The sequence below is a fragment of the Anthonomus grandis genome, chromosome 9 (genome assembly GCF_022605725.1).
Source record: "Anthonomus grandis grandis chromosome 9, icAntGran1.3, whole genome shotgun sequence".
In the NCBI taxonomy this organism is placed as follows: Eukaryota; Metazoa; Arthropoda; class Insecta; order Coleoptera; family Curculionidae; genus Anthonomus; species Anthonomus grandis.
Window position 1 is genome coordinate 15,957,805 of NC_065554.1, and position 23,615 is coordinate 15,981,419.

At 31.4% G+C, this 23,615-nt stretch overlaps 3 protein-coding genes across 3 annotated transcripts in view; all 3 read left to right on the plus strand.

Annotated features, from left to right (window-relative positions):
- Nucleotides 1–23,615, plus strand: part of LOC126740224 (heterogeneous nuclear ribonucleoprotein C-like 2) — a 446,026-nt gene that overhangs the window by 22,661 nt on the left and 399,750 nt on the right. The gene's annotated exons all lie outside the window — the stretch shown is intronic.
- On the plus strand, nt 238–2,505 carry LOC126740705 (uncharacterized). The gene is made up of 2 exons (XM_050446833.1): nt 238–316; nt 991–2,505. Exon 2 carries the CDS (start codon nt 1,465–1,467, stop codon nt 2,503–2,505), a length of 1,041 nt encoding a protein of 346 aa, XP_050302790.1. The 5' UTR covers nt 238–316; nt 991–1,464.
- Nucleotides 5,173–7,220, plus strand: LOC126740706 (uncharacterized). Its single transcript, XM_050446834.1, has 2 exons — nt 5,173–6,174; nt 6,219–7,220. The coding sequence occupies exons 1-2, from the start codon at nt 5,173–5,175 to the stop codon at nt 7,218–7,220; spliced, it is 2,004 nt and encodes a 667-aa protein (XP_050302791.1).

Below are 23,615 nucleotides of genomic sequence, written 5' to 3' on the forward strand. Positions count from 1 at the left end.
TAACGTTATTGTTCTTAGAAAAAGATCTTTCCACAAAACAACGAATTCTTCACGTAAGTCAAGTAACATGTCGACGCCGTCACGACAAAAAGGCGTAAGTGCCAAAAAATCAAAATTGAGATTTTAATTGAAACGAATTCCTCTTTAAACGACTCATCTTTTGGTGTATTGAACGCAAGCGATAAAAAATTATATTCGCTCTAATTTGACCCTAAAGCGTAAGCGTAAGCGCCACTTTATGCCGATTTTCCATTAGTAATCGTTTAACTCCCACGGTGAAAGGTGATCTTACGCCCGGTGCAAATTTTATACCATGGTAAGTATAAATAATTAGTATTTATGGGTTATTTTGACTGGATTTAACTTTATAAGGTGAATTGTCATATTGAAATGAACATTTGTTTTCAATATAGGTAAAAAAGCGCTTAATTGTGTCTTTGGCGGTTACGCCTTTTGAAACTACAATTTTTAAAAAGCTTAACCAACATTCTCCCATAAGCAAGTAACACAAGGTTTAGATTAGTCTATCTGCTACAAAAGTTATAATTCGGTGGTAAATTATTGCTTATTTTAATTAATGCAATATTAATTTTAATAATTACATAATGCACGCTAGTGTTGTGCAAAAAATAGGTACATAATTTAACTTTAAAATTAAGTGAAGATGTGTCGCTTACGCCTTAAGAAGCCAAAATGTAAAATCATTAATTTTAGTAATAAAAAAATAATAGTACTTTTGTGTATAATAATTATTATTATTTATAATTTAAAGTATTAAAAAAATATACTTAATTTAAATAATAAACTGTTATGATTGTTTTAAAAACAAAGTAGCTATAAAAAATAAATAATTTTTATTTAGTTACACTTATGTCATAAAAGATTTTTTAAAAGAGTTTTATACAGTATAGTTTTTTGTGTTATTTAACAAAAAATAATAATAATAATAATAATAACCCCCCTATGTTGTAATAATATTTTTTTTTTCAGATGTCTCGAAGTCGAAAAATGGTTAAAATGGCGCAAGAATAAGTAGTAATTGCACCAGAATCACCAAATAAGGATTTAGATGATACAAGAACCAATATTATCATATTTAATAAAGCTTTGCAACATGACATTCTCTTTGGGGAACAAGGAGAAGGTCCTGTAAATGTTGTTAACTATATCTTAGGTGACCAAGATATTTTTTTTACTTCGTGACAATGTATTTCCGATAATACTGAAAAATGTAAGACTTGATGTTTTACTTGAAACTGACGAAACTGTGACTAAAACTTGTAGTAGTGTAAGATCACGTTTAGTAGACTATTCGGACTCAAACGATGAAGATACGTTGTATCCAGAGCAATTTAGTGACAAAATACCGGAAGATGAACATAATCAAGAAAAAAAAAGGACTCGGCAGAACCATCAACCGAAAACAACAGTCCTTGTGACTCTGACGTATTATCTTCTACTAGCATGTCTTTTTCTGATGACAGTAACCAATCTAGTGCCGAATCTACCTCTAGCAGCAATTATTTAATAGGAAGGAAGAAAAAAAAGGCAGGAAGTCTTAGAAACAAAAGACTGCGAAATTCAGGTTTATCTCATTTAAATTATAAAAATGAAACAGTAAAGGCCAAGTCTATTTTACCAAATCCCTGTTTGAATAAAAAATGTGTAAACAATTGCAATGCTTTTACGGAGGAGGAGAGATTAGAACTTTTCTCGCTTTATTGCAGTATGGAGAGTTCAGTGGAAAAAAAAAGTTTTTTGAATGGATGTGTTAATGTAGTACTAATAAAACGCAAGAGGACTAAAAAGGAATCGTCAAGGAGGGGCCTTACATACCAATATTATTTCATGAAGGAAGGGATGCGAGTTCGAGTTTGTCAACAATTTGTAATTAACACTTTAAACATTACACAAAAAATTATTAGAAACTCCATTCAAGGAAAACTAAAAGAAAATAGGGACCATAGAGGAAAACATACGCCCAAGCACAAAATGAATGAAGATCAAATAAATGAGTTCGACAATTTTATAAAAAATCTGCCGAGAGTACCCTCACATTATTGCCGTGCCTTAAGTAATAGGTTGTATCTTTCAAGCGAAATTAGAAATGTACAAAATCTGTTTAGAATGTACGAATCGGTAGTAAAGAGTCATGGAAATAAACCAATTAAAGTCTCAGCGTTTAAACAAATTTTTAAAGAAAAATATATTGGAATACATAGACCTAAAAAAGATAAGTGTCTGAAATGTGAAAAATATAAAAATATTCCAGATGTTGAAAAAACTGATTCCGTAAAAGATGACTACTTAAAACACACCAAAGAAAAAGATGAAGCAAAACGGATTTTTCTTGCAGAGCAGGAAAAATCTTCGAAAGACGGGTTTCTTGTCATGTCGTTTGACCTACAAAAAGTTCTTTCTACACCACATGGCCCAAGTATGATTTTCGGTTTCTCAAGGAAGTATGCCGTTTACAATTATATTAGGCCTCGTCTCCGTAAATAAGATCAATTGTAGTACCTCTATTTCCTGAGTCAGACCACACAATTCAAAGCTAAAAATAAAAAGTTTTGACAACATCGCCTTCTGTCGGTACCCCCGCTGTCCCGTCCGTCGAGCCTCATTCTCGTTTTGTGTGTCAGACCGTTCGCGCGCGCGAGTTATTTCGCCTTTTATTTTTCGGTACCGTGTACAAAATATTTGTTTAACCATTAAAAAAAAAAAAAAAAAATGTATAAACGTAAAAGAAGTCATGACAGTGACAGTGATCTATCTCTCAAGGTAAATAATATTGAGAAAACTCTCTCAAAACTGTTAAAACGCACCGGTAATAAATCCCCACGCTATCGATCCGACGGAAAAAATCATGCACGTGGTTCTCGGAAGTCCCCCTGTTTATCGCCATCAAGCAGCTCGGATTCGGATCGCGCCTTTCGCTCTCTCTCAAGAAGCCCGGCGCGGCGTTGCCGCCGCCGCCGTAGAATCATAACATCGGATTCTAGCTCGAGTGGAAGTGAGAAGGAAAATGAACCAGAAGATGGGGACAATATTATCCGTATTGACGATAATAACTCAATGGATTGTAAGTATACTGAATAATTTTGAGTTGTTTGTTTTTTTTTCTTTATAACGCTGGTGGGCCAATATTCTTGACACTGAGTGGTTCCTGAATGTTTATTGTTTATGAACACAATAAACATGGGCTAATCTGTTTATGAACACAGAGACGTCCCAAAAATGTAGCCTTAGGGATACGCATATTATGTATTTGGCTTAAACTGTTTATGAACACAGTTTTATTAAATATTTTTATACACTATGTGTTGGCTATCCTTACCTACTATGGTATTGGTTTAAACGGTTTATGAACACTGTTTTCTTCTGGCCAAAATATTTTATTTAGCAAGTGCTAGCTACTACCAAATTTAATACTATGAATATATGGTATTTGGTTTAAACTGTTTATGAACACAGTTATGCTTTAATATTTTTTGAATAAACCCTTTATGTTTTATTCTTACGCCAAGTACTTGATTCTTGGTAAGCAGAGGCTTTAAACTAATAATGGAATTTTTTTTCTGATCAGATGGAACGGACCAGCACCATGAAAATGACAGGGAAATGCCCTCCACAAGTACTAAGAAAAACTTTGACGCATCATTGTTTGGAACCAACGTTGCTAAGAATAAATTGTCTTTCGGTCCTCCTCTACAAGAAGACATGGTTGAAACATGGAAAAGTATAGTGGACAATGGGCTGGACTCAAATGAAAAGTCTGATCTAATAAAGAAGTATGCGACCCCTGAAAATGCTTCGTTCCTTGGAACCCCCAAACTAAATGAGTTTCTGGAAAGAATGCTTTCAGAGTCCGTTAAACAGAGAGATACCCGGTTAATGCAACTGCAGTGCCAAATAGGTTCAGGTATATCGACTATTGGACAGGCAATCACCTCTATCTTAAATGAAGAGGGGGAGGGGGACAAACCCTATATCAAACCCTTATGTGACGCGGGTCGCCTGCTTACGGATGTTTTCCATATCGAGACATCTGCTTGAAAAGAACTTGCCTGCTATAATCTGGATAAGATAACTAAAGAATCATTATTAGCTGCCCCAACGGACGAATGGCTTTTTGGATGCAATGTCGACAAAAGATTAGAAGCTTCCAAACAGCTGGAACGAACAATAAAAACCTTCAAGCCAGCACCTAAACCCAAGGAAACCAAAAGAGCCCAAAGGACTAATTTAAACTTCAGGAGTCTGTCTCAGGACACTCGGGGGGGATACCGAGGCAGGCGACAACAGTACCAATCCAGGACCCTCCCTTATACTCGAGACCCTCAACCGATGCAGACAGAGAAACGTCGTCGTTAGATACCAAGGTTAGTGACCCTGCAGGCCGTTTACAATATTTCAATAACTCTTGGCGTAAAATTACGTCGGACAAAATTATTTTGTCACATATCTAACATTTTAAAATTCCTTTTGATAAAAATCCGATACAAAGATGTATACCTAGAGAACCTTATTGGTCCTCCAATAAGTTTAAAGAACTTTCGCAAGAAATAGGTAAATTACTTAAGACGGGTGCTGTAAGTAGGGTTAAGCCGTGTAATAATCAATTTTTATCTAGCATTTTTCTAACCCCTAAGTCTGATGGTTCTAAAAGACTAATAATTAACTTAAAAGGTCTTAATAAATTTGTAAAATGTGATCATTTTAAAATTGAAGACCATAAGACCGTTGTTTGCCTTATGAGCCAAAACTGTTATATGGCCACATTAGATCTTAAAGATGCTTATACTCTTATTCCCGTGGCAAAATGCCATCGAAAATATCTGAGGTTTAAATTTAATAAACAGCTTTACCAATTTAATTGCCTACCCTTTGGGTTGAATTGTGCTCCTTTAGTGTTTACAAAAATTATGAAACCAGTTCTAGGTGTATTAAGGAGCAAAGGCTGGATATCAGTTTTATTTTTAGATGATTTTCTCTTATTTGGAAAATCATCATTTTCTCTTATTTGGAAAATCATCACTAGAGTGTAAATATAATATTTCTGCGACAATATCCCTTCTTGAATCTCTTGGTTTTATTATAAATTACAATAAAAGTTGCATTATTCCCTCAAAGGAATGTAAATATTTGGGGTTTATATACAATTCTAATAATATGACAGTGTCATTACCCAAGGAAAAAAGAAAAAAGATTATCAATTCCGTTAAACAATTTAGGGGGAGAGAAGAATGTAAAATTCGGGAATTTGCTAAATTTATTGGTATATTAACGTCTGCATGTCCAGCAGTTAAGTATGGCTGGCTCTACACGAAAGCATTTGAACGTGAGAAATTTTTAGCTCTCCAAAGTTGTAATGGAAATTACAATTCCCGCATGTCGATTCCTAGCAACTTGTCAAATGATTTTGATTGGTGGTTAACTAACATTCCATTCGCCTTTAATTCTTTGGGGCCAATGATTTATAAAATTGAAATTTTTTCTGATGCCTCCCCCAGCGGTTGGGGAGTATGTTGTAATGGCGAAAAATCCCATGGTTTTTGGTCTCCAACTGAGAAAACTCACCACATTAATTATTTGGAGCTCCTGTCAAGTTTTTTTGGTCTAAAATGTTTTGCATCTCATCTATCTAACGTCAACATTTTATGTCGAATTGATAACACCACGGCCATTGCATATATCAATAGGATGGGAAGTATTCAGTTTCCCAAACTAAACATTTTGACCAAAGAAATTTGGCAGTGGTGCGAAAGACGAAATATTTATATTTTCGCCTCGTACATAAAATCCAAAGACAATACAATTGCTGACCAAGAATCCCGGAGTCTCGACATTGCCACTGAATATGAATTAAACCAAGATAAATTTCAAGTTATTACATCTTCTTTTGGGCAGCCACAGATCGATCTATTTGCTTCGAGAACTAATGCAAAATGTAAAAAATTTGTATCCTGGGAAAAAGATCCAGAATCTTGGGCAGTGGATGCATTTACTCTAGACTGGGGCCAGTTTTACTTTTACGCCTTTCCTCCATTTTCAGTCATTCTACGTGTTCTTCAAAAAATAATTGACGATAAAGCTGAGGGAGTTGTCGTAGTTCTAAATTGGAATTCACAACCGTGGTATCCGGGTTTTCGCTCCTTACTAGCACAAGCTCCTGTCTACTTTAAACCAGATAAAAACCTTCTTTTTTCCATTCATAGAACTCCACACCCGCTCTGGAAAAATCTTTCCCTGGTGGCCGGAGTCTTATCGTGCAAGCACTACAAAATGGAAAAGTCCCGGACATGTCATTAGAGATCTGCACAGCTTCAATATCAAACTCGACAAACAAACAATATAACGTAGGTTTAAAACTGTGGTGGCAATTTTGTTGTGATAAAAATATAGATGTCTTTGATATTACTGTACCCTTAGTTTTAGAATTTTTAACAATCCGCTTTAACAAAGGGGCATCCTATAGCTCTCTTAATTGCTACCGATCCGCAATATCACAAATAGCCTCACCAGATTTAGCTAATGATTATAGATTAAAAAGATTTTTTAAGGGAGTGTACGGTTTAAGACCCAGTTTACCTAAGTACAACGTTACCTGGGATCTTTCCACTGTTCTTACCTATGTAAAAACTCTTTCTAACGAAAACATTAAATTAGACATTTTAACACAAAAGGTGGCCATATTACTGGCTCTTACAACTGGACAGAGGGTACAAACTTTAGCGAGTATTCAACTAGAGAATTTAGTTATTTCTAAAGACAATATAACAATTAAGATTCCTAAAAGAATAAAAACCTCAGGACCTAACAGATTTCAACCCACATTAGTACTGCCCATTTTCAAACAAGACTTAGAAATATGTGTTTATACAGCTATTTTATGTTATCTTAAGCGAACAAAAAATTTAAGAAACACTTCTTGCAAAAGTCTTTTTATATTACCCAAAAAGCCTCACAAAGATGCGAGTTCTCAGTCTATCAGTAGATGGATTAAATGTATGTTAAGCAAAAGTGGTGTGGATATTTCTATGTTTACCGCACACAGCACCAGGCACGCTGCAACTTCTGCAGCTGCCCGTAAAGGTGTTAGTCTCGACACTATTAGGCTGTCAGCAGGCTGGACCGAAAAGTCCAATACTTTTGCAAACTTTTATCAACGACCGTTACTTTCTAAAAATACTTTTGCAAATGACGTTTTGTCTTGTTAATATTATATATTAAGTATGTTCTTTTTTGGTCTGTTTTTGTACTTACACTAATTAGGTATTTAAATTAGTGATAGTAATTGCTATTTAGTTATTCTGTGTTTTTCGCTTTTTCTACCTAATATATAAGTTGTAAAAGCATAATATTGTTGCATTTTTGCTTTAAACATCTACAATTGATCTTATTTACGGAGACGAGGCCTAATATAATTAAAAAATTAAATGAACTTACCTGAAGTGAACTTCAATTTTAATTATATTAGGCCTCGTCGAAGTAAATAAGGGCCCACCCAGTTCCCGATAAAAAATCCGATATGTTTATGCAACAATATGGCTTTGAAGAAATGAGGCTCGACGGACGGGACAGCGGGGGTACCGACAGAAGGCGATGTTGTCAAAACTTTTTATTTTTAGCTTTGAATTGTGTGGTCTGACTCAGGAAATAGAGGTACTACAATTGATCTTATTTACTTCGACGAGGCCTAATATAATTAAAATTGAAGTTCACTTCAGGTAAGTTCATTTAATTTTTTAATTTTACAGTTTATGAAAGTAAATCAAAAGACGGAATATGTTACCTATGGGGCGAAAAGGACGGAAAGCGCGGTGTTAATGAGATTTGCACTAATTTCGACTAACTTTCCACTAACTTACCACCTCGATCAACTTCAAGTTGATCAAGTTATTTATTATATAAATTGTTGTATTGAAAAATATTCTGTGATATGCAAATTTTTTTAGTTTAATTATTTATGGGATATTATCGAAACCATTACAATTTTAAAAGCTCAATCAGATATTTCAAAGTTTATGATATATATGTGCGTATATGTGGTACTCATAATGCTTGGGAACACAGAAGATTCATCAAAAGAAACAAGTATTTCATCTTCATTTAAAATTCAATTACTGACTTTTGAAATGAACTGTTGACTGTTTTTGCTTGAAAAATTTTCATAAATTATTATCATAAAATTTAATTATTATTATTTTGATAAAATTATATATTTGATAAATATTATATATTTGAATGTAACTTTTAATATATTTTATTATATATTAAAAGTTACATTCATTTAATAAGCATAACTCTTTTATTTGCAATGATAAATAATGTTCTTTAAGAACCATTTAAATAAAAATTGACCGACTTTCGCAAAATATTCCATCAAATATTGAACAATATTCTAAATAATTTTTATGAAATGAAATCGTATAATAAATATCCTACTAGTTTCAGACATAGATATGTCCATCACGAGGGAGTACTTAAATAGGAACCTCTAGAAGACATTTGGATATATAAAATAATTAAGACCTATAACGATGGGTTTTACCGTTATAAAAGCATACATGTAAAAAATGTTTAGAACGAAATGAAGTAAAACTATAATGTTGGTTGGAGTAAATATATATTACAGCACTTATGCTAAATTTACAAAAACTAATAAAGAAATTTATGTGAAATTTATGGAACCAAACCGGAATTAACAGAATAAGTAGCGATTGTCAAGAGTCTTACAAAGAAAAATGTAATTAACTAAAGAAATGTGTGTAAGACTGTTATAGTTAATCACTCACATAAGTAATATCGTTCTTTTGTATTGCCTTATTAATTTCTAAAATTTCCAGCACTATGATTGTAAAATCCATTTCGCCAGCCATCTCTCGGACAAGTTGAAAACCATAAATGTGGTGGAGAAAATATTACTTCTACATTCTACAATCGATTTATTCTATTTGCCAGTATTTCTGTAAGATGGCGATATATTTGAAGTTTTTAAATATTATTTAACTAATAAAATTACCTTTGTTTCCTTTCGATTTTTTTTTAAATTTTATTAATAAAAAATTTTGGTATTATATAGTTATTTATCCAAGTTATTTAATACCTTTAATTAAATTTTTTTATGTTTTTTTTTAATATTCTATTTTATTTTTAATTTATTGATTTATACAGTTTACTATCATAGTGTAATATTCATCTATACCTATAGGTACATATGTATCTGCTTACATGATTTATTATCAATATAACATTTAAGGCTAGGTTAGTTTATAATGTCAGCCTGACATTTTAACTAAGCTTTGGTAGATGTGCACCATCCAGAAAATGTCGATATGGCAAATAAGCCCTTAAAGCAGAGCCAGTCGCGAAGTTAAACAGTAAAGGACTCATTTAAAAAAAATTAAAATAAAGAATAATTAAAACTGTAAGTGTTGGGTGTGAGTTTGTACTGGAAGTAAAAATATCCGCCAAAATACATAAATCATCGTTTTTAGGCATCTGTCAATTTAATTATTATTCCTTATATTTTAAAAAATGACCAACAATTTTGTTGTTGAATTGAATTTGTTTAGAACTTTTCCTCAAATTCTATGTTGAACTAAATAGAAGATATCCTATTATATCTTCAGAGTTTCTAAATAATTACACTAATTTACGTAGAAATAGATAATCATTTTTCTCCAAGAGACCAAAATACCAATAACATTTTTACAATTTAAGTGTATTTTTACATTAAATTATTATAAAAGAATCAATAATTATATTATTTAAATTAAATTGTAATGTGAATTGTGTAGGTGTAAGTCTAAAGCCTGTACCCCGTAAGGTGCAAAACATTGTATCCTATTTATTATACATGTTTCAGATAGACTAAATATTTTTCTTTTTATTTATGTAATTATTTAAATCCTTTAGAAATTTATTGGCTACTTTTGACTTTGGCTTTAAACATGGCAAATAACCACCACATTACATTTTTGTCATTTTAAATACTAAGACTTTTCTAGCCTTTACGGCGATAAGCTCGGGCATCTATAATCTTAAAGTTATACTTGTCCCTAGAAAAGATTTATCATCACTACGTTATATGATATGATCCTCCGATAGCAACAGTTAATGTCATTATTTTTTTTTCTTTTTGGATAAAAGACAATAACTTTAAAAAAATTAGGTAAGGTACTCATAAGGCTTAGTAAGAATAAATAGAGATGGATAAATACATGTATCGATACTATTTGGATACACAATACTTAGTATGAATTTATGTGTACTCCTAAGGTAAGATGGCTGTCGCAATAAAAGAGAAAGCACGTTTTTAAGAGCACAAAGATCGAGTTAGAGTGAGTGAACGGATAATAAATTGGAATCACTGCACTAAGATTTTATAGGATTTCCTTATACTATTATTTATAAAATATCTGACACGTAGAAAAAGTCAATATTCTCTGCATATATGTTTGCCAGGAATGTTGGCGTTTGCATATACGATATTAAGCATATTCGTGAGATATTCCAAACATATTGCCATATATTTTAAGAAATAAGATATAGGTGACATATTTAACAAATATTGGATCCCTTGTAGTCAGGTAGAATATCCTAGTAAAAAATTAAAGACAATACTGAGGCAACTTTAATAGACGACAATCTTTAAGGTTCAGCTTATGTGCCGTACAGAAATAGTGAACGGAGGCAGAGAGAAGAAGAAAAAGAAGTGGAAATAATAGTTTGAATCCGAAGAGATATAAACTAATTTGATATTGAATTTTTTTAAGTCGGTATGCTTATTAACTATACCTAGTGATACATCGCCAAGCTGTCTGGAAAATCCCATATAACTCAATATACTCTTAAATATTGACTCTCCTGTATATTTTACAGAATTTGATAATTGGGGACTGGTGGTTTCATATTTTAGTTTTTTTATATTTTTTCAAATAAATTGTGGTTATTAGTTATACTATAACCGCTATAATGGCTATAATTACTGTACATATGATTGAGATGTAATCAATTTCTAGGAAGTTTCATTTTGTTGTTATTATTTTATTCTACATAAATTACCATTTGTGTACTGCAGTTTTACCTCGGCAAATAAATTTAAATAATATAAAGTATATAATATATTTAACTAAACTAAAATTTATAGAGTATCAAATACTGTGCATATACAGGGTGTCTCAGAACTATGGGATCAAACTTCTAGAGGTTGTTTAGTGCAACAGTAGAATCCATTTGAGTATAGGAACCCATGTCCGGAAATGTTTCACTACGCCACTATGGCCCTAAGACGCATTTAAATTTAGAAAAATATTAATTACCACAACAATTGTTCAAAATGTCTTCCTCCAACCTCAATACACCGATTTAACGCCGCACATGATTTCGGCGGACTACACTAAAAATTTGATCCTCGTTTTGAATGATTTCAAATGCTGCTGTTATTCGTCCAGTTAAGTCTAGCTCTGATTCTACTGGAATTTCGTAGACTAAAGACTTTACATGTCCCCACAAGAAAAAATCAAGCGACGTTAAATCGGGTGACCTAGGAGGCCAAGAAACTGCTCCACCTCTGGCAATCCAACGGTGCCCAAACCGCTGAGCCAAATACTCACGTACTTGTACAGCAAAGTGAGCCGGCACTCCATCATGCTCAAACCACATTTGTTGTCTAACGTTTAGTAGAACATTTTCAAGAAGAACCGTTCCGGTAGAAAATATGTGGCCCAATTAAATAATCATCAACAATGCCCACCCATACGTTGACAGACCAACGATTCCAATGTTTTCTTGGAAAAATTGCACAAGGATTTCTTCGTCCCAAACATGGCTATTCCTACTATTAAAAATACCGTCTCTTGTGAAAGAGGCTTCATCGGTCCACAGAACATATCGTAAAAAATTTGGTTGTGCAATGATGTGATCCAGAAGCCATCGACAAAATTGAACTCTAGGATCATAATCGGCTGAAGTCATACCTTGAACTTTCTGGAAGTGGTAAAGTGGTACCCGCCAGACAGAAGCGTTACTCATATTCATATTCTTAGCGACGTCACGTGTGCTATTTGATGGTTCATCGGCAACTCGCTGAAGCACGTCTTCTTCAAATTCGACCGTTCTTACGGTTCGAGCAACACCAGTATCATGCATCTTGGTCTTAAACATGCCTGTCTCAGCGAGCCGCTGATGAACCGCAACAAACTTTTTGTATCCAGGATGCTGTCGTTCGGGATAACGTTCATGATACAACCGCGATCCTGGTCGTGCATTGCAGTTTGTTGCTCCGTATGCCAAATGCATATCCGCCAAATATTGATTGGTAAAGTTTTCCATTAGCAATAAATGTTTAAAAATTGTAAGCTATAAAATTTTTAAACATGACATTGAGAATTGACATTGATAAGCGTTGATTTTAAACAATTGTTGTTATGGTATCATGTACAAAAGTTAAAAATAAATGCAGCAGATCCTATTTAGGTAATTAATGTTTTTTTATAAATTTTAACGCGTCTTAGGGCCGTAGTGGCGTAGTGACGCATTTCCGGACATGGGTTCGTATACTGAAATGGATTCTTCTGTTGCACTGAACAACCCCCAGAAGTTTGATCCCATAGTTCTGAAACACCCTGTATATGTTTACTATTGAAAATAAATTTATTAAATTTACATATAAATCAATGGGGCAAGCTTACATAAATAAATAATATTTTAAATTCTAAAAAAATCTTCTTAAATATGTAATTTTGTCCCAGGTTAAAAAATCAATAATAAACGTGATTTTAAAATTGATTATTATTTTTTAACAATTACAGGATAGATATTTCAATTAAAAAAAGGAATAAAATTCAGTTGTTTGTCGCATTTCAAAACCGACAGCTCACCATAGTAATTAAATTAATAATAGAAATTCAAAGCTTTACTGCACTGAAATTCGGATTAAGCGATGTGCCTCTACGAGTGCCTTTAGAGTCAATTAACAATAAACCACACCTCTGTTTAGGAATATTTGGAAACGGTAGTTCCCTTTTGCAAACATTCTCGTTGCTGACATCAAGATTTTCCTATAATTACTATTAGATCCTGTTTTAAGCAAAATTATTATTTAAATGTTTCAGACAACAAAGGACCTCCTTGGCTTTGATTAAACTTTAACAGCCTGTGGTGTTGTAATAATAGATTCTCCGAAAATTAAAGGAAATTTTTTTTCAGGAAATTGGAGTCGTAAATTATTGTAGTTTCGTCTTTTTTTATTTATTTGCATTTTCCAGTGTTTGTAATTTTTCATTTTCAACTTACTCTATATTCTCAAATAATAAAAGTGTGAAAAATTTTAATTAAATGTTGCATTAGCATAAAGTAGATTAACTTTTTAATACAACTATAATCAATCTATTTGACATTCACTGGCCTTATATTTAATGAATGAGAAATTTTGTTGAACAAATATCATCAAACAGTGTCTTGATCAGCTGTTAATTATTATTATGTATACTACTTTGCTGTATTAAATATTTTTTATTATAGAAATTTAAAATACATATCCATTATTGTTATATGTAATATACCTTAGTTTGTTTGGCTGTGGACTGTTTTCAAAGCAATTGCTTCTTTCAATGATTCTAAATTATTTTTTTTTGCAATTATTCCAAAACTAATATCAATGGCAAACTAAATCTTTTATTTTTTTTCACGTTTAATGTTACATGCCTGCTACGTGGTGGTTTTTTTGGTATGACGTTATCATGTTAGTATGTATCTGACTTTAATGCAGATAACTAAATTACTTGAAATTAAATAATACATAAAAATTCAGGTATTTCTAAAATATTTTTTTGATTTTAAGGCTTTCTTTCGATAAGAATCTAAAGAAAGATCTGTATTATTGTGACGAATTCATAATGAGTTTATTTATTCAAAATAATTTTTCGAAGTATTAATAAAGCATGAAATCATATAAAAAAAAGTATTTAAAGTATTTTCGAATTAGGAAGGAGTTTTTATGGTATTATATAGTTGAAGAGTTTCATGATAAGTAGATTTTGTTTATATTTTTAATATAATTTAATTTTACTTTAATTACCTTGGTAACGGTAGTAGATATAACTACCAAAACGTTGGTTCAAATTAGGTATTTTTAAAAAAAGTATGTCTTCTTGTTGTTTTTATCATTTTTTAATTTTAATATTCATAACAAAGTTAGGCAGGATATTGAAAAGAAAAAACAAGATCAGGGATTAAGCTCCTAGGTATATAAAAACATCTATTAAACCTCAAGTAAATTATTGTATTTAAACCTTACTAAACTTAAATTAAATTAAGTATATCGAACGATATCATTACAGATTTGAGTTCATATTTCTTTTAAATACGTGAATAAGTCTATTTTCTTCTTCTTTTCAATTTTTTGAGGAAGTGAGATAGTAATTTCTAAATTTATTTTTGCTATAAGTGACGTAATACCTAATAAAATAAGTAACTCATCTTGATTAGAATCTTATTATACATACCTTGGTGTATAACATACATAAAATCGTAATTTCAAAATGTTTATTATGCTTTGTATTACGTAATGTAAATTAATGTATTATTCTAATAAAAATTAAATATAATAATATATATATAATATACAAAAATAAAACTAAATATCCTAAAAATTAACTTAGGAAATATTAATCCTCTAAATAGACCTCCTTCTTTGGCTAAACAAGAAGTCAATCGATCATAAAAGCTATTTCGTGTATTAATTTTCTCTTGCAACTTCTCTAAATTTGTTGGCCTTCGTATTTATAAATGGTCACTTTCAAATAATCCCAAAAATTAAGTCATTTAAGGTTAAATCTGAAGATTTAGGAGATCATTTAATATCGTCAGTCCTATTCATAAGTCGATTACGAAAAGCTTTTGTTAAAAATTCCTTTACTATAACCGCACTATGAGCAGGACAGCTGTCTTGTTGAAAATAGCTCTATCCCAGGCCTTAATCAGGAAGAATTTGAATGGCAGGAAAAACTTGGTTTTGCTACAACTCGAGGTATTTTTGGGCGTTTAAAGTAACATTATTAAAAAATAGACTTATAATATGGTCGCCCAAATATTAATTTTTGAGGATACTGAGTACTGAATTTAAAAGTTGTGTGGCTATTTTCCCAAAACCATGATGGAACAACGAAAGGCCTATGTTTCCCATGTAATGGAAAAAAAATCATCTTAAAAGTGAATATTTATAGTAAACTAATATAGGGTGTTTCAGAACTATGGGATCAAACTTCTAGAGGTTGTTCAGTGCAACAGTAAAATCCATTTGAGTATAGGAACTCATGTCCGAAAATGTGTCACTACGCCACAACGGCCCTAAGACGCGTTTAAATTTAGAAAAAATATTAATTACCTAAATAGGATTTGATGCATTTATTTTTACCTTTTGTTTATGATACCATCACAACAATTGTTTAAGATGTCTTCCTCCAACCTCAATACACCGATTTAAACGCCGCACATGATTTCGGCGATTTACACTAAAAATTTGATTCTCGTTTTGAATGATTTCAAATGCTGCTGTTATTCGTCCAATTAAGTCTAGCTCTGATTTTACTGGAGTTTCGTAGACTAAAGACTTTACATGTCCCCACAAGAAAAACTCGAGCGACGTTAAATTGGGTGACCTAGGAGGCCAAGAAACTGCTCCACCTCTGGCAATCCAACGGTGCCCAAACCGCTGAGCCAAATCCTTGCGTACTTGGACAGCAAAGTGAGCCGGCGCTCCATCATGCTGAAATCACATTTACTGTCTAACGTTTAGTGGAACATTTTTAAGGAGTTCTGGAAGAACTTCCCTCAAGAAACGCAGATAAATAGGTCCTGTTAACCGTTCCGGTAGAAGGTATGGCCCAATTAAATAATCATCAACAAGGCCTGCCCATACGTTGACAGACCAACGATTGTGATGTTTTCTTGGAAAAATTGTATGAGGATTTTCTTCGTTCCAAACATGGCTATTCCTACTATTAAAAATACCGTCTCCTGTGAAAGAGGCTTCATCGGTCTACAAAACATATTGTAAAAAATTTGGTTGTGCAATGATGACCATCGACAAAATTGAACTCTAGAATGATAATCGGCTGCAGTCATACCTTGAACTTTCTGGAAGTGGTAAGGATGGAGTTGTTGCTCATGTAGTACCCGCCAGACAGAAGCGTTACTCGTATTCACATTCTTAGTGACGTCACGTGTGCTATTTGATGGTTTATCGCCAACTCGCTGAAGCACTTCTTCTTCAAATTCGACCGTTCTTACGGTTCAAGCAACACCAGTATCATGCATCTTGGTCTTAAACATGCCTGTTTCAGCGAGCCGCCGATAAACCTCAATAAACTTTTTGTATCCAGGATGTTGTCATTCGAGATAACGTTCATGATACAACCGCATTGCTGCTCGTGCATTGCAGTTTGTTGCTCCGTATGCCAAATGCATATCCGCCAATTCTTGATTGGTAAAGTTTTCCATTAGCAATAAATGTTTAAAAATTGTAAGCTATCAAATTTTTAAACATGACATTGAGAATTGACATTGATAAGCGTTGATTTTAAACAAGTTTTGTTATGGTATCATGTACAAAAGGTAAAAATAAATGCAGCAGATCCTATTTAGGTAATTAATGTTTTTTATAAATTTTAACGCGTCTCAGAGCCGTAGTGGTGTAGTGACGCATTTTCGGACATGGGTTCCTATACTCAAATGGATTCTTCTGTTGCACTGAATAATCCCCAGAAGTTTGATCCCATAGTTCTTAAACACCCTGTATATTTTGTCGCCACTAGTTTTTGGAAAAAATCTTCTGAGTTTTAAAATATTTTAAAGCTGTAGACCCAAGTTTCTTCCAAATACTGGTAACTGTTTAATTATTTATGCCCAGTTTTTTTAATACTTCTACTTGCTCATTGAATTTACGTCTAGGGCACTACAAACTATTTTTTCCAGTCATTCTTACTCCTGGACTCTTTCGATAGAAGGCTCTTGGACTTTAGTTTGGCATTCAAAAAAATCTTAAATACATAAAAAGACCTCAAAACTCGAAACTTATTGCTATTATTTTCTAAAATGAGTAATCTTAAATTCTCCTACTTGTACACCTATCAGTCTAGTATGGCCGTGGGTTCAAGTCTTGGACTTAATATATACTTATGGAATGAGTGACCAAATATATCAAGCACAAGGTCAAAAAAGAAATATGCTAGCATAGTTATTTAGTTTTATTATTTTTTTTTACTAGTTTAGTTAATATTGTTTGAGTTTAAGATTTTGTCATATTTTTTTAAAGAAATTACCTTCTAATGTTTTTGAAATTTAATTGTTTTTAATTCTATGTTAACATAAATTGATTGAGTATTGAGTATCGAGTTATAAGGAAAGGATTGTACAAGCAAACCTAATATTAAAGTCCTCTAGATAGAACCATCAGAAAGTCAAGGAATGAAATAGATTAAAACAATATTATTACTGTCCCATGTAACACCAAATTTATGAGAATTTACTATGATTTGGTAAAGTTTTCTGAATTGATAGCTTAAAGTCCCATTTGTAACAAAACGAAAAAAGTTTGGTTAAAATAGATAGAGTATCTAGCCACCCTTTATCTTACAGCCTGCATAATAACTTATATTTATTTATTTTTTTATAAATACAAAAAAATAAACCTTGAATAAAACTTTTAAATATCTAACTACTAGACTACAAGTCATATTGGCCTGTTGAGAGATCGCGTTGCTTAACTATGCATTAAAGTATCCCAGCTTGCTCTATGAGTTTTGTTAGCCGGATGAACAAAAATGCAGAGGCTGCTTTTTCCCTATTCTTTTTAATCAAATCTTGGCAGTTTAATCTGTGGGTTGGTGTCTGATGCGGCCTGATAAATGTTTAACTAAGGCTAGATAGAAAACAACGCATATGGCAAAACAACTTGCTGCTAGGTTTAGCTACCACGTTAAATTATTTACTGCAACTTGAAATTAGTTTGTAATTTTTTAGGGTTTCTTTTTAATCAAAAAAAGTTAAAAGTAAGCAATTTTTTACTTTAAATGAAAACTTTTTATATGTAATAAACAAAAAGCAACTATCAGATTTTGCTTACGTTAGCACCATGACTAATTTAAATAAAACAACTCCTAAAAAACCTTTATAAAATACCGAGAGAAATTTTACATTATCGGTGATGATTCTAAATTAAATTTCGCACATGTTCGCTCATCCCCCGCTCTTCATAAATGAAGAAACTTTCAGCAGTTCCGCCAAAACTTTACTTCATGAATTTAAACTATTACAACAGATGTTTTGTTGGGAATATTAACGGTGACAATGTTAGGTATATAATACATATGTTAAAAGTTACTGTAAATCTATGATAATTTATATGTTCTGTTAAAACATAACTGAACTTATCGCAACCATTTCCGTTTATAGTTTCAATTTTTAAGTAGTCGCTTGCTAACCTAACTACAAGTACACAAATTTTTTTTACAAGTTTTATCAACCTACTTAAGTACTAGGCTAATTGCGCAGGCTGACACATATATGCCGCTACACAAATATAGAAAAAATACTATTAAAATGCCTAGATTTTGACTTAACTATGTTTTTATTATAAGTACAATTGTGATCTATGATTTAGCAAATACAGGGCCATCGAAAACGTACCGAAAGTCATAACTACTAGGATTTTTTTTTGTTTTCAAAAAATCCAAAAATAAGTCAATTTTGTTTGTAAGGGGGACAACCTTTGATACATTATTAAAAAGTTTTATTAATTTCTTATACGTTGCTGTTTATTCTTTGAAAATCATCAACAGTTGGTCGTTTAAAAAATATAAAGGATTGAAATTCAAAAGATGTCTTTTTTCAAAAACGCATATATTAAATCAATTAAAAAAAAAACTTACTGAATTAATCAAGCAAATTCTGAAAACTTATCTTCAAACCGTTCTCGAACATTCTGAAGAACTTGCTTCGCGACAAACAATCATCAATAATTCGTCTTCGCAATCAACTTGCTTAGAAAATATTGAACTCTAATTTCATTTAAAAATGTATCGGAGTATTAAATTTTATTCATATGGATAAATTGCTTTTACCAATTTGCTATATTTGTGTATTAGATGTTTTTGGCTAATTTTAGTGTTTATCAAGGTTTAACTATTAGGTAGTTGCTAGATATCCGTTCTGTGAGTTGTGCGTTAAAATTTCTCAATAAACTTTTTAACAATTATGGTGTACTCAATTGCACAAAGAGTAGAAATAATCCAACTTTGCAATATCTTACGTTCTAGAATAGAACATTTTTCAGTTATTGATTTATTGACTATAAAGGCGTTTTTAATATTTTCTGAAGAAATGATTAAAATGCATTCCTTATAAGTCGAAAAAAAATTTCATTCATTTCTTTATCCATTACAACTTGATATTATTGATTATTGGACTACTCTAAAGGTTTTTTTAGTCTTTTCTGAAGAAATGGCTAAAAAATCCAATCACTAAGTAAAAAAATTGAATTTTTATCCCAGGAGTGCCTGTAAAAAAACAAAAATTAATCTCTTGTTGGCATGCCAATGTCTTAACTTTTATTAATTACGTTTTGAAATTATTGATTATTGGAAATCTAGAAAATGGAATTTTTATTCCAGGAGTGCCTGTAATCAAAAGACAAAAATTATTCTTTTGTTGGCATTCCAATGTTTAAACTTTAATTAATTACATTTTGAAATTATTGGCTATTGGACTACTCTAAAGGCTTTTTTAGTCTTTTCTGAAGAGATGACTAAAATGCATTCATTGTAAGTAAAAAAATTGACTTTTTATTCCAGGAGTGCCTGTAAGAAAATTAATCTCTTGTTAGCATGCCAATGTCTTAACTGTTAATAATTACATTTTGAAATTATTGGTTATTGGAAATCTAGGAAACGGAATTTTTATTCCAGGAGTGCCTGTAATAAAATTACAATAATTATTCTCTTGTTGGCATTCCAATGTCTTAACTTTTATTAATTAGATCTTAAAGTTCTTAGCTATTGGACTACTCTAAAGGCTTTTTTAGAATTTCTGAAGAAATAACTAAAAAATCCATTTACTATGAGTTAAAAAATTAAATTTTTATCCCAGGAGTGCCTGTAAGAAAATAAAAATTAATCTTTTGTTGGCATGCCAATATCTAAACTTTTATTAATTACATTTTGAAATTATTGGTTATTGGACTACTCTAAAGACTTTTTTAGTCTTTTCTGAAGAGATGACTAAAATCCATTCACTGTAAGTAAAAAAATTGACTTTTGTTTCCCGGAGTGCCTGTAAGAAAACACAAATTAATCTCTTGTTAGCATGCCAATGTTTTAACTTTTAATAATTACATTTTGAAATTATTGGTTATGGGAAATCTAGGAAATGGAATTTTTATTCCAGGAGTGCCTGTAATAAAATTACAATAATGATTCTCTTGTTGGCATTCCAATGTCTCAACTTTTATTAATTACATTTTAAAATTCTTGGCTATTGGACTACTCTAAAGGCTTTTTTAGTCTTTTCCGAAGAAATTATTAAAATCCATTGACTAAAAGTTATAAAAATGGATTTTTTATTCCGCGTATCCCTGTAACAAAAAAATTATTTGTCTCTTATTGGCACGCAGTTGTTTCTTATCTTCTAGAAGAGAACATTCTTTAATTATTGATTTATGAACTCTTCTAAAGGCTTCTTCAGTCTTTTCTGATTAAATGACTAAAATCCATGAAATGAAAGTCAATAAAATTAAATTTTTATTCCAGGAGTGCCTATCAGAAAAAAAATAATCAATATCTTAGTGGAAATCGAGTTGCGCAGACATTTCATGAACGCTATCCTGACAAATACCTTTCTGACAACATTTTTCGCGACTTGGAAGCAACATTTTGGACAACAGGTTCCGTTACGAATAAAAAGAACCAAAATTATTATCTTGTAGTAAATTAAGCTACAAAGGTATTGCTATTGGGCCAAGTTGCCATGGATGTTACACTAAGTACAAGAACAAATTAGCCAATGAGACCGGTGTGAGTTCTACAAGTGTCCGAAAAATATATTAAAAAAACACAAGTTGCATCCATACAAAATTCTGTTGGCACAAGAACTATACGAGGATGATTTTGATAGTCGTTTGGAATTTAGTGAACTTATTAGTGAACGAGTAGCATATTATAACAATTTTTTTTTAACGATGCAGTTAATCGGCGCAATTGTTGTTATTTGTCCAAGAGTTTAACACTAGGGTGGTTTGCGAGATGCACACACAAAACGTTCTGAAATTGAACGTGTGGGCTGGTATTTTTGGAAATTCGATTGAGTCTTTTCTTCCTTCCTGCAAATTTAACCTGGATTTTCTGGAAAATACTTAAGATCCAGCCCTAACAGCCATCATAGAAAACAATCCTGGATACGGCATAGAGAAATTGTTTTTTGAGAAAGACGGTGCACCTCCACATTACTCTCAAAATGTGTGCCATTATTTAAATAATAACTTTTTAGGTCGTTAGATAGGTTGAAGGGGTGCAATTGAGTGGCCTCCTCGGTCACTTGACTCCTTTAAACTCTTTTGTATGGAGAGACATAAAAAGTAAAGTGTATAGTTCTCCAGCTGCCTCATTAAAAGACCTGCGAAGATGAATTATTGATGTTTGTCGTAAAGTAATCCAGTAAGTTCTTCTGAATGTTCGAGAACGGTTTAAATATCATTTTTTAATACTGTTTGAGGGTAAGTGGGAAATATTTTTAGCATTTGTTTGATTCATTTGGTAACTTTTTTCAATTAATTCAATTCATGCGTTTAAAAAAATATATTTCTCTAATTTCAATCCTTCCAAGATTTTCAAAAAATTAGCAGCAACGTATAGAAAATTAATAGCACTTTTTAACAAGGTATTATTAAACTTCCATTCCTATTTAAAAAAATTTAGGAGATGACACCCCACTTAGAAGGATGAAGCTTTTGCAATTTATTTTTTAATATTTTTGGGGCAAAATTGACGTATTTTTGGATTTTTTGAAAAAAAAATTTCAAGCAGTTATATCTTGCGCTACATTATCGATAGCCCATCTCTCTGAAAAAATTGGCTTAAAAATTAGCAAAATTCCAATAAATAACTGTCAAGTCACAAATTTTAAGAAAAACCAAAAAACTACTTTAAAATAATTTTTAAAGAAGAAACTTAAGAAGATCCATTTTCTTTGGTAAAATTTTTTTTATTTTAGTAGGTTAATTTAGTTTGCTCATCAGAAGCGTGGTTGAAAAGAGCACTAAGCTGTGTTTAAATTGCTATGAAGATCAGTAAGATATTTATAAAAAAATATTTGCTTTTCCTCTTATTTACAATTTACCATTCAAAAATTCTAAAAATTACACAAATGATTAAAAAAATGTATTTGTTATATCATAGCGCCATAGGCATCACGCGACAAGTTTTATTTTAGAAGGATTGTTTACATACTAATCACCATGTATATAAAGTAAAAAAAAAATTGTAATAAGTATTTATGTAATAAGTATGTAAAATAATCTTATGAACACTTACGTCTCAAATATGGTTCGTATTAGTAGCAATAAGTTTGCCAAATTATTCAATAATTAGTAGATTTTTTAAGTCTAGATATAAAATGATGGTTTTGCCCTCATTCTCAAGGATTGCTTCTATTTTATTGGTAAAGATTGTTAAAATAAAAAATCATTTGAGATTGTATGTTTTTATAAAATGTATGTAAATTAAAAATTTATTATAATTTGATTGTAGATTTTTCCATTCGAGCTTGAGTTAAATGGTAAAAATCTTAGAAGCGAAAAATTTGTGTTGTGCGATGACTAAAAAATCAACTTTCTAAAGAATTCTGTTTATAAAAATTAGTTTTAGGCATTATGGCATATAACTATATTTCATGCCATATTGATGTTTCTACAAGATATGCATTTATTATCTTTAGTTTCGCTATAGATAACATTTGTAGTAATATTAATATAAATTTTATATCGCTGATAATTTTAATAAACTATGTAAGAGTATTGATTAATTTTTTATAGAATAAATTTATAAAATTTTTATTTAAATCACGTAAGAAAATCCACTTTAACTTCTTATTGGCCATAAGAAAATACGCCTAAATATTTTTATAAAACATTCATGTTAACCGAGAGCCTAAAATCCTACCGTTTTGCTGTCATGTTCTGTTCCTTTTAAAATTCTTAGGCCGCACCCAGAACGCATAATAAACAAACACAATAAAGCAAAATAGCGGTTAATGCGGGGTTAAATTTAACCATGAAATATGGAAGATTTCTCGCGAAATTCTTATATTTTTCCGTTTTCGAAACGGGATATTTTATCGGGCTCCTAATAGATCTATTAATACAAATATCAAGCATAATGTTGCTTGAGCCTTTATTTCAACTAGAATGAATTATTTTATTTCATAAAGAAAATAAAAGAGTTTAAAGCTTAGATTTATTATTAGGATTAATTGATGACAGGGTTTTGATAGTACGTTACGAAACATATAATTTTTTTCAAAATTTGGTTACTATGATAGCAGACTTTTAATCAATC

What these genes read in the sequence shown, in the direction of transcription:
- LOC126740705 (XM_050446833.1), top strand. Translation starts at nt 1,465, where the DNA reads ATGTCTTTTTCTGATGACAGTAACCAATCTAGTGCCGAATCTACCTCT.
- LOC126740706 (XM_050446834.1), top strand. Translation starts at nt 5,173, where the DNA reads ATGACAGTGTCATTACCCAAGGAAAAAAGAAAAAAGATTATCAATTCC. An exon ending in CCTTACTAGCACAAGCTCCT is followed by an intron (nt 6,175 to 6,218) that starts GTCTACTTTAAA and finishes TTCCATTCATAG; the next exon opens with AACTCCACACCCGCTCTGGA.